This window comes from Ursus maritimus, unplaced genomic scaffold (assembly GCF_017311325.1).
Source record: "Ursus maritimus isolate PB19 unplaced genomic scaffold, ASM1731132v1 scaffold_6, whole genome shotgun sequence".
Lineage (NCBI taxonomy): Eukaryota > Metazoa > Chordata > Mammalia > Carnivora > Ursidae > Ursus > Ursus maritimus.
The window spans coordinates 25,056,839-25,068,809 of record NW_024426774.1 but is presented as its reverse complement, the minus strand read 5'-3'; the positions used below and the strand labels follow the sequence as shown (position 1 = coordinate 25,068,809).

General features: G+C 37.8%; 1 protein-coding gene across 2 annotated transcripts; it reads left to right on the top strand.

Annotated features, from left to right (window-relative positions):
- The first annotated feature begins 778 nt into the window (after window positions 1-778).
- DPY30 (dpy-30 histone methyltransferase complex regulatory subunit) lies at window positions 779-10,764 on the top strand. Of its 2 annotated transcripts, none has more exons than XM_008700255.2 (5): window positions 779-887; window positions 1,126-1,197; window positions 1,283-1,330; window positions 7,443-7,585; window positions 10,419-10,764. In XM_008700255.2, exons 2-5 carry the CDS (start codon window positions 1,162-1,164, stop codon window positions 10,489-10,491), a joined length of 300 nt encoding a protein of 99 aa, XP_008698477.1. In that variant the 5' UTR covers window positions 779-887; window positions 1,126-1,161; the 3' UTR covers window positions 10,492-10,764. The 2 variants fall into 2 exon arrangements, with proteins under 2 accessions (XP_008698477.1, XP_008698476.1); XM_008700254.2 differs by having other exon boundaries at window positions 883-1,025.
- The last annotated feature ends 1,207 nt before the right edge of the window (window positions 10,765-11,971 follow it).

Below are 11,971 nucleotides of genomic sequence, written 5' to 3'. Positions count from 1 at the left end.
GGCTGGCTCATTCAGTAGAGTATATGACTCTTGATCTTAGGGTCATGAGTTCTAGCCCCTTGTTGGGGGTAGAGATTACCAAAAGAAAGAGAGAGAGAGAGAGAGAGAGAGAGAGAGAAATGGTTTCAACATAGATTAACATGGAATGGCTCTGGGTATCTTAAAATTAAAAGATATCAGGGGTGCCTGGGTGGCTTGTATTTACATTAAAATAAATAGAATTTATTGTAATTAAAACAATCCTGTTTGCTATTTACGAATAGTATGTAGGAGGCAAATTATCCTTTGTGTTTTTTACAAATACAATAGGATCAACAGTATCACACTTTGGAAAACCAGTTGCTTTTTGCAATCTTTGATACAAATGTATGGTATCATTAACATCTCATATTCATAGATTTAAGCTTACCATGAAATCCCCAAACACTGCTTCTTCCCCCACCTTTTTAGAGTAAAAACATTGACATTCTTTCGTAGACTGCTCAGCGTAGGTCGATTTTTTTTTTTTTTTGTAAGAACCACCCAGCGAATGGGTGATTTCGCTTCCGCAGAAGCTTTCAGGCAGCACTGACAGCTGCGCGGGCCGAACCCTTGCCAACTGCGGTGGTCACTGGGTCTGCAGCTGGGGGGGCGCTTGCCTTGGGTAGGCAGGTTGAAGAACTAGTCTCCCGCAACCTCCGGGGCCAGGTTTTGGCCAGGACACTCTGTTAACCGTAGAGGGTAATGGAGACTCAAATCAGGTCCCAATCCCTCCCGCCCCAGACCCGCTGGGGAGTTCTGCGCAGGCGCGGCGGTTGTGCGACATCCGTCACTTACGGCTGAAGCGGTTTGTGCTGGGAGTTGGTGGCGCGGTGCAGGGCTCTTAAGAACCAGCGGCTTGGGCGCGGGTAATCAGCTCCCTTTCCCCCTTTCCCACTTCTTCTAGGTTCTTGGGACAAGTGCGGAGCTTCCGGACCTGATGCGGGCGCCCTGTCTTGGACTGTCCCACCTTGCTCCTCTACTGCTCCGGGTGCTCCCGCGCCCAGGTGGGGGTGAGGGGCGGGGTCGGGGGCTGGGCTGGACTCCATCCTGGCATCTTCGTGTTGAAATCTCCCGGGTAACTCACGGTTCTTCTTGTTTTCCAAGACTGGTTTCCGGGGATTGTGACTTGCAGGGTCCGCCATGGAGCCAGAGCAGATGCTGGAGGGCCAGACGCAGGTACCAGGAGGCCCTGGCTTCAGGGTGGCGGTGTGCAACAAGAAGGGGTGGCTCACGTCTCAGTGACCTGTGTTTTGTTTTGTAGGTTGCAGAAAACCCTCACTCTGAGTACGGTCTCACAGACAATGTCGAGGTAATTCGCTCAGTTCTTATGCCGTATCTGAACGTCTTTCATAAGCTGGAGAAAACTTGGGATCCATTTTTACTAGGTTACTTTGCACAAGGGAAAACTTTATCAGCATGAACTAAATAGTATCAAATTATGGGTAGCCTGTTTTATTAGCAGTACTAATACTTTGTGGTATACAGACGTTCAAATTAGTTTTGAGTCAAGAGGTTGAACTTCTGAAAGTGATATAAAGAAAACAAACATGCGTTACTAATGGAGACGGAATCGTTTTGCTTGGTGGGTATTAATGAATCTGTTGGGATATGTTTTGGAAAAACTGCACATTAAAATTGGCACCCGTTGTCTTCGTAGCAGAATAGTGTGCTGGTGCAGTCAACATTTAATAAATGTTGATTTCTTTGCGTTTAGTAGTAGATGCCATTGGAAGCTTTAACACGTAATAGACATTGTTTTTGCCTTACACAGTTAAGTCTGAATTCAAAGAATACATGTAAAAAACATACAAAAGATTTAGCGATTTTTCATATAAGTGCGAGGAGGTGGTTGTTTAAAAGTAGAAGTTGTTTTGTAAGTGAATGAGTGAATGCTAGGACAAATGCATTAGCCAAAGCTGGGTGGGATTGGTTAGGAAAATAGAGGTTTCAGGGAGATGTGTGTGTTTTATTGGGGGAGGAGGTGGAAGACATTGCCAGTGATTAAGTTTGGGTAAATGCAGAACGGGAGTATTTCCAAGAAGAGTAATAATAGGAACAGCTGCTAGTATCTCTTTACTTTTACTGTGTGCCCGGCACACTGCTAAGTAATTTGCATGTATCTTCAGTCCTATAAAGCTCAGAGAAGTTGAGGAACTTGTGTAAAGTCACCAGGAAGTAAGTGGAAGGCTGTGTTAAACCCAGGCAGGTTGACATTTTTGAGGTACAGTTAAATTGTGTTGATGATCTTGAGTTCCCTGGCATGTGGAATGACCACTCTGTGCCTTATGAAATTGCTAGAAATGCTTCTGGGTTTGATATCAGTATTAAGAGAACTTCTTTTCATAATGTAGTCTTTAATTGAAACTGGTGAAGACCCTCTACACCACTTTGTGTTCTATTCATTCAAGAAACTTCTTTATAGACATCAGCAGTCATATATATACGTATATATATATATATATGTATACATGTATATATATACGTATATATATGTATATATACGTATATATGTATATATATGTATATATATACATATATATATGAATGTATTTATATTTTTTAAAGATTTTTTTTATTTGACACAGAGAGAGAGACAGCGAGAGAGGGAACACAAGCAGGGGGAGTGTGAGAGGCAGAGGCAGGCTTCCCGCTGAGCAGGGAGCCTGACACGGGGCTTGATCCCAGGACCTTGAGATCATGCCCTGAGTGGAAGGCAACGCTTAATGACTGAGCCACCCAGGCACCCCATTAGCAGTCTTTTCCTGATGGTGCTTGTATATGAAGGCACAGTCATGATAAGTAGAGCAGTGATTCCCAAAGGCTTTCTCTCAAGTCCTCAGACCAATTTCCATGGTAAAGTGAGAAAAAAAATGAGAGCGGAGGGAGTGTTTGATAATGATACATTGTTTGGTGATTGGTCCTCCTGCTTCTATAATTTTAAAATGCCCATTCTTTATGAATTAATGGTGGTAGTAAAATAATAGTTTATTTATTTGTAAGTTTTTACTTAGCAAAATAGAGTTAACATTCCTGTGTTAGTCCCTTTGTTCATTGTGTAATTTTTAATTTGTTGTGGTATTTGAAAGTCTGGAAACCACTACTCTATAGCTGCTGCTGCTTTTTCTCTTATTCCGTTTTATTTCCTTTTATTGGCTTAAAAGTTCTAATTTCTTTTTAGGTGCTTGCTTTATAGTTTTTAGCATGTGAGTCTAACTTCACAATTTACCTTAAAGTGGTATTATTTCTTTTTGTGTATAGTATAAGAACCTTACAACAAGGACGCCTGGGTGGCTCAGTCAGTTGAGCGTCAGACTCTTGGTTTCAGCTTAAGTCATGATCTCTTGGGTTGTGGGATCCAGCCTTCAGTCAGGCTTCTTGCTCAGCAGGGACTCTGCTTGAAAGATTCTCTTCCTCTGCCCTTCCCCCTGCTTGTTCTCTCTCACAAAATAAATAAATAAATCTTAAAAACAAACAACCTTATAACAGTATTCTCCCATTTTCTCTCAACTGGCCTTTGTACTGTTATTACATATTTTACTTCTACTTATGTTATAAATCCTGTAATTCATTATTTTTATTTTTTCTTTAAAGGGTTAATAATCTTTAAAGAGATTTAAACAATAGTGGAAAGGAATATTTCACATTTACCCACATATGTACCATTTACCATATTTGCCATCTTGACTTTTCATTCTTTTTTTTAAATTAAGATTTTATTCATTTATTTGACAGAGAGAGTGAGAGTGAGCACATGCATGCACAAACAGGGGGAGCAGCAGAGGGAGAGGGAGAAGCAGGCTGTCCGCTGAGCAAGGAGCTCAATGTGGGACTCGATCCTGGGACCCCGTGATCATGACCTGAGCCAAAGGCAGATGTTTAATTTACTGAGGCACCCAAGCACCCCTTAACTCTTCATTCTTTTGTGTAGATCCAGATTTCCTTCTGCCTTAAGGGCTTCTTTTAACATTTCTTGTAGTGTAGGTCTGCCGGTAAGGAATTCTTCAAGCTTCTGAATGTTTAAAAAGTCATTATTTTGTCCTATTCTTTTTTTTTTTTTTTTTTTTTTTTTTTTTTTGTCTTTATTCCTGAGATATTTTTGCTGGGTATAGATTTGCTTCACTGTCTTGTTGGCTGACATTGTTTCTGACAGGAAATCTGCAGTCACTTCTTTCTTTGCTTCTTCATACTTAATGTGTCTTCTTTTGGTGCTTTTACAATTTTATTACAGTTTTTAAATGATTCGATTATGATATGTCTTTGTGTAGTTTTTTAAAAAAATATGTGTGTTGTGCTTAGGATTCATCGAGTTTCTTGGGTCTGTGGGTTTAGAGTTTTTATGAAATTTGGGAAAATTTCAGCCATTATTTCTTTAAATATTTTTAAGTACTCTGTAAACTTGATTTACTTATGTTTTCCTCTCCCTTCTTGAAGATGTGGAAGATGTTGTAATAACTGGTTAATGGCATTGCCTATTCTATCATCTGTATCATTTCTGAGTCTATATCTGTGGATTGAATTTTTTCCTCAATATGGGTAGTATATCCTGCTTCTTTGCCTATGTGGTGATTTCTTATTGGAGGGCATTGTGCATTTTACCTTGTTGGGTACTGGTTATTTTTGTATTCTTTCAGACATTCTTGAGCCTTGTTCTAGGCCACACTAAAGTTACTGAGAAACAATTTGATTCTTTTGAGGTTTGCTTTAAGCTTTGTTAGGTAGGACAAGACCAGCCTTTAATTTAGGCCTAGTATCTGCCCCTTTCATCTCCCCCAGTGCTCCACGTATTACAGTTTTCCAATTTTGGGTCACAGGAACATAAACTATTCCTGGCCTTGTATGAGCTGCAGGGATTATGTCTCCTGCTCATTCCAGGTGTTTTTTTCCTTGGCTTTTGGTAGTTTACTGTTATGCATGCACTGTATTCATCTGAAGACTGCTAGGCAGTCTCTTTAGTCTCTTTCTATGTATCTCTCTCCTCTCCATGCACTCTGCAGTACTCTGTCCTGCAAATTCTAGTTGTCTTGACCTCCCTGAAGTTTCAAGTCTGTCTTCTCAGCTCAGGGAGACTGCTGGGCTCTGCTTTGGTTCTACATTAAATCCTATAAGTTTTCTAGGCAGGAAGCAGTAAGCTGGGACAATCCTAGGGCTCACCTTATTTTTTTCCCCATGTTTGTGATTATTGTACACCATTAACACCTTCTACCTTTTAGGGGGAGTAATTTGGAGATATATTTTTTTAGATTAATTCAGGATTTGGGCTTAACTAAAATTAAGCCTGGCAGTTGGCACATAGTGGATATTCATTAAATATTTGAAAGAAAAAAAAATTAGAGGATTTGGCCAAGGGGTTTATTATAAGATCTAGAGGAGTTGTTCAAGTGTTGCTGTTCCTTATTGAAGGCATTAGAATGTCATGTAACTGACTAGTTTTTGTCATATATGGGTATTATCTGTTGGAATTTACCAGGGAACAATACATTTCTTAATCCATGAACAAATAACTATTTTACCATTAGTTAAATACAGAACATTATTGTCTTGTAAGTCTCAAAATAAGATGGAAAAATGAGCAAAGTTAGAATAGTTGGCAGACATAGTTGTGGAAACTATCTTTGGAAACCATGGTATATATAAATTGTAGGTATATGATTGAAGTTTTTTTTTTTTTTTTTACCACTTTTTACAAAATAAAATTGTCTAAAAAATTAAGTCTAGAAAATGTTTTTTTGTTGTTGCCTCATATCCAGTTTGAGTTTGATTGAAGTTAAAGCTCATTTTTTAAAAAATGATTTCATTTTTAAGTAATCTCTACGTCCAATGTGGGGCTTGAACCCACAACCCCGGGGTCAAGAGTTGCATGCTCCAGGGATGGCTCAGCCATTAAGCATCTGCCTTCGGCTCAGGTCATGATCCCAGGGTCCTGGGATCGAGCCCCACATCCGGGCTCCCTGCTCAGCGGGAAGCCGGCTTCTCCCTTTCACACTCCCCTTGCTTGTGTTCCTGTCTCTCACCTTCATACTCCCCTTGCTTGTGTTCCCTCTCTTACCGTCTCTCTCTGCCAAATAAATAAATAAAATCTTAAAAAAAAAAGAAAAAAGAGTTGCATGCTCCACCAGCTGAGCCAGCCAGGTGCCCTAAAGTTCATTTGTTTTTATTTTATTTTATTTTTAAAAATTTATTCATTAGAGAAAGAGAGTGAACACGAGCACAAGCAGGGGGGAGGGTCAGAGAGAGAGGGAGAAGCTGACTCCCTGATGAGCGGGGAGCCTGATGCAGGGCTCCGTCTCAGGACCCATGGCCTAAGGTGAAGGCAGCTGCTTAGCCAATTAGCTGACTGAACCACCCAGGCTCCCCCCAAAATTCATTTAAATGAAAATGTTCTTAGTAGTGTTTTGCCTTATAGATAGCCACTTATTTCTAAATTTCTAAAATGGTTTATTTGTAAAAGAATGCAAAGTTTTTCAATAAAGCAGTTTTTGGTGCTCTGGATGTCAGATAAATCTATGTCAAAGACCTAAAATTTGGGGTTTCTTATGGGTAGAAAGTATAAGTTGTTTCTTAAACATCATTTAAATATCACATTAATGATCTTTTCCATATTAGTAATTTCCCCCATTTTTTGGCTGTCATTTACTTAGTATTTTTTCTTGATTCTGTTCACTTTTAAAAGTCACAAATGCATTTCTTTAAAAAACAAATGGAAAAGCATTCTCATTTTTGATAGAGGATAACCATAAGAATGAAAACAGTGAATACAAAATGGTGGTAATAAATTTTAGCTACATTCTTTTGCCATTAGAAAGCTCTGAGCCTGCAGCCTGCTCTCTCTGTTAAGAAAAGAGTGTAGCAAATGTTACAGAAGTGTTACAGACCTATTAGTACCAAAGTGAGTCTTTGTCCTTGATACTGTCTGTGATGAAAGAATTGAAACAGGTCTAACTTTCTCAGTGTGATTCAGTGCTACTTAGTGTCATGTCCAGATTTTTTGAAGCATAGTGTAAGAAGGTATTCTTATGAAAAAAAGAGAAAGCACTTGTATTTACCCCTAAACAGGCAGAAGGAAAGGGAGAAGGAGTAGAGTAGGATGGAGATACTGGAGTGTGTGGCTGACTCAAGTCTGTAGAGTGTGCCATGCTTGATTTCAGGCTCATGAGTTCAAGCCCCACATTGGGTGTGGAGCCTACTTAATTAAAGCAAGTAAATAAAAGAATGAGATACTATGTTGCCTTCAGAGAGAAAAGGTTTAAATGGATTTTAGAGATGGGTCTGATTTTATTTTGGCAGAGATTTGCTGTTCAATATCAGCGTTCTAGTCATCGATTTGTCTTTCCTATTAGTGTTGTATTTCCATTAATTTTTGTTTAGCACTCAAGATAATCTAGTCATTTGTAATATACATGCATGTTTTTTGAATCCACTAGAGGATAGTAGACAATGAGAAGATAAATGCAGAAAAGTCATCAAAACAGAAAGTGGATCTCCAGTCTTTGCCAACTCGTGCCTACTTGGATCAGACAGTTGTGCCTATTTTATTACAGGGACTTGCTGTGCTTGCAAAAGAAAGGTAAGATAATAGTGTCTAGCGAATGGAGTTACCAGAGAAAGCTAAATAAAGACTTTCCTAATTGAAATATCATTAGTTAAAAAAAAAAAAAAAAAGGAATATCATTAGTTGTGTTATTTTTAAAATATAAGGAATTTATGAATATTAGAGTTTTAAAAAAAAGCCATAATCTCAACAATTCAGACACTTTCATTTATCTACTAGTTTTAGATCATATACATATTTGTAAATTGTACATGTAATATACATGTAATTTTAGATGTCCCTTTTACTTAATATTATAACATAAAACTCTTTCCATATCTCTGCATAGTCTTTGTGATTATAATTTAATTATAACAGTACCGCATTTAACTTAGCCATTTTCTCATTGTTGAACACTTATGTCCAATTTCCTTTGTTGATGTAGGTTAGCTGGCAATTTATATGTTTTTATGCCTCTTTTGCCTTTGTTTAATTACTTTTTAAAAAAGATTTTATTAATTTATTTGAGAGAGAGTGGGAGCCAGTGAGCACAAGGTGGGGGGAGGGGGAGAAGTAGAGGGAGAAATAGGCACCCCACTGAGTAGGTCCCTGGGATCATGCCTGGACTGAAGGCAGATGCAGAACTGACTATGAGCCACTCAGGTGCCCCTGCTTAATTACTTTCTTATGATAAATTTCCAAGAGTTGATTTGCTAGTTTGAGGAACATGACTATTATAGTGTTTGACACATAAAATCACTTTTCTCTCCAAAAGTTTATCCTTCAATTTCTTCCACTATCATAACCTCATCAGCATGAGTGTTATTATGAACTTTTCTTGCCAACTTGTTTTGATTTATACTTCTTTGTTGGCAACATTACAGTTTTTTTCTGTACGTTTTTTCCTCATAATTCTACCTAAGTTCTTTTGTATAAGCAAATCCAATAAGAAAAACGTTTTTGTAAGTTGGTTATATGTATAGAATAGGATTTGTTTATGACTGCAGGATATGTCTTTGCTTTAATAGTGTCAATTAAAATATGGGCATCTTTTGTATATTTTTTTGTTCTTTATCTACAGAAGGTTGATATAGGGGAATTATGAATATTGCTTTAAATGCTAGAAGGAAAAATTTGAAGTTTTTAAGTAACATGCTGTTAGTAAATACACTTTTTAAGTAAGGAATTATGGCAAAATTATTCATGAAATTAATCATAAATATGTGAAAAATTGTTTATGTCTAGGCAGTTCAAAAGACTGTTTAAAATGCTAAGGGAATGTTTTGAGATCATTGTAAATTAATTGTAAATAATGCCTTTTCATAGTGGATTTTAAATAGCTGATTCCCCCAACTTTTCGTCTTTCGACTTTTGACTTGTTTTCTCACCAAGAATAATTTATGGAAAAGTGATAAATATGAAATATATCTTTTGTTAACATTTTTTCCTAGTTTTATTGAGAAATAATTGACATATATCACTGTATAAGCCTAAGGCATACAGCATAGTGGTTTGATTTACATATATTGTGAAATGATACTGCAATGGGTTTAGTTAACATCCATCATCTCACATAGATGCAATAAAAAGGAAAAAAAAAAAAAGACATTCTCCTTGTGATGAGAACTCTTAGGTCCTCCCCTCAACAGCTTTGCTGTCTATCACACAGCAGTGTTAGCTGTGGTCATTGTGTCATACATCATAACCCTGGTGCTTATTCGTTTTGTAACTGGAAGTGTGTGCCTTTTGACCACTTTCCTCCAATTCCCCATTCTCCCACCACTTAAATTTTTTTTTAAAGATTTTATTTATTTATTTGTTTGTTTGTTTATTTATTTATTTATTTAGAGAGAGCATGAGTAGGCAGAGCAGTAGGCAGAAGGAGAGGGAGATGCAGTGTTCTGTTGACCAGAGACCCAGGACCCTGGGATCATGACCTGAGCCAAAGGCAGATGCTTAACCGACTGAGCCACGCAGATGCCCTTACCACCTCTTAATTTTAAAATATGTTTAACTTCTCAGTTGAACTGAGTGGTAGCAGTATTAGAACTATTATTGATGTAAGTATTTGAAGTAAAATAGAGGTGCTTTTTTTTTTTTTAAGATTTTATTTACTTATTTGTCAGAGAGAGAGAGAGAGACAGGGCACAAGCAGGGGGAGTGGCAGGCAGAGGGAGAAGCAGGCTCCCTGCTGAGCAAGGAGCATGATGTGGGACCCCATCCCAGTACCCCGGGATCATGACCTGAGCCAAAGGCAGACGTTTAACTGACCAAGCCACCCAGGTGTCCCTAGAGGTGCCTTTTTAAAAAGAAAAATACCGGAACTTATTTGTCCAAATGAATATTGAATCCTTTGATTAGTTTTTTGGGCGTTCATCCACTTGTCTCAGTGATGCTACAGCCATTTTCCTATATTGTTTTTGTACTCTTATTGAAGGGTAATACCTGTGGAAAAAATTGTGCATATCGTAGATGTATGGTTTGATGAATTTTCAGAATCCAAACATTATCCATGTAACTTGCACTCAGATCAAGAAACTGAATACTGTCAGGACCCCAGAATTCTCCCTGGTGACCCCTTTAAGTCATTATACCACCTGGGTAATTGTCATCCCATTGTCAAAAATTATATTTTTGAAACTTGTGTTTTAGAATGGTGTTTATAACTGGATTGAAGCCATACAAAACTTTCAGTCTCTTTTAACTATGTGACTTGCGTGTTTCATTTACCGTTATTTACCACAAATGGCCTTTGAGTTTAAAATGAAAATTAAAGTGAAAATGATGTGTTTTTGTTGTGGAATAATACATTTAAATTAATACACTCAGAATATAAATTTCTAAATTTTGGATTTCTTTTCCCTTACAGACCACCAAATCCCATTGAATTTCTAGCATCATATCTTTTAAAAAACAAGGCACAGTTTGAAGATCGAAACTGATTTATTGGGAAGAACAGAAAAATTTGGTTTCTACTGTAGATTTACATGATTAAGGGGCAGCTTTAATTGCCATGATTTTCCCCCCCTTTTTGGAAGTATAAGAACCTTCAGGACAACAGAACTTATTTCCGGAATTGCAGAAGAAAACATATATCCCTTATTTTGATTTAATCACCATACTTATTTAATGAGTGTATTCTGTGCAATTTTTTTCTCAGATTGTCTTTAACTTTGTTTTTAAAATGATCTTCAAAATAAACTCTTAAAACGTCATTATTTGAAAGTAGTTTTTGTTCTATATGACAAATATTTTATATGGTTCAGTTATTTTCATGAATTGCTTCTTTCTTGGGTCTTAGAATGCTACAATACGCCAGAATCAAGTTCAACTTAAAAAAAATCTCACCTAGTTTTTCTCAGCATTGTCTTTGGATCTCTTGGAGGGTGGGATCTGGGCATCTTGTTTTTAACATCACAGGTGACTGTAATGCACAATGAAGTTGGAGTATTGATTTAAGCATTGTGGAGGGTGTGCTATAAAGCTTTATGGTAGTAATATAATAACAGCTGTCTTTTATTGCAATTCTATGTATCAGGCGTAAGTACTATTTTACTTAAATTATCTTTAATATAGCAACTCTACAAAGTAGATATTGTTATTCCCATTTGCAGATGAGGAAACATTTGGAGAGGTTAAGTGACTTGCTCAAGACCACACTGCTGGTAAGTGCTTGAATGGCATTCACACCAAGTTCTGCCAATATGTTGCTGATAGCTACGTGAGAAGTATTTGTGCGAGTTCACATCATTGCTTCTTTTGGCTATAAAAAACACCAGGGAATCCTTTTTTGGGGGTCTGCTTACTTTGTCCTGTATGAAAAAATTAAGATAACTCATTAGCTCAGAAAAAAGAAAACTGAGGAAAGCCAGGCAGGAAGAATATTAAGAGAAGTGGTTCTCAGTGAGGAATGACTTTGCCCTCTCACCCCAGAGGACATTTGGCAGTGTCTAGAAACATTTTGGGTGTCACAACTGAAGTAAGGTGGAGTTCTACTGGCATCTAGTGGGTAATGGCCAGGAATGCTGCTAAATACTTTACAATACACGGGACAACCTGCATGCCCCACGCATCCCCAAGAATTATCTAGTTCAAAGTATCAATTAGTGCTAAGGTTGAGAAACCCTGCTTTCAGGGCACCTGGCTGGCTCAGTTGGTAGCAGGCAACTCTTGATCTCAGGATCATGAGTTCGAGCCCCACATTGGGCATAGAGTTTACTTGAGAAAAGAAACCCTGCTTTGGAAGCACATTAAAGATGTGTGTCCAAGCTAAAATGTGAAGGCAAAGTTGGAGTATGACCTGATGCTGATGAGGTATGTGTTATAGTTCACATTAATACAGGAAAAGCTTATTTCAGTAGGAGTGACACTGTGGGGAGGTGACATGCTTTCGATTTAAAATTGCAGATCTATATAATTTGC

Excerpts from the sequence above, each read along its gene's own strand:
- DPY30 (XM_008700255.2), top strand. The coding sequence starts at position 1,162 with ATGGAGCCAGAGCAGATGCTGGAGGGCCAGACGCAG. Across the intron at positions 1,198-1,282 it reads TGCTGGAGGGCCAGACGCAG|GTTGCAGAAAACCCTCACTC; the intron begins GTACCAGGAGGC and ends TTTGTTTTGTAG. Across the intron at positions 1,331-7,442 it reads GTCTCACAGACAATGTCGAG|AGGATAGTAGACAATGAGAA; the intron begins GTAATTCGCTCA and ends TGAATCCACTAG.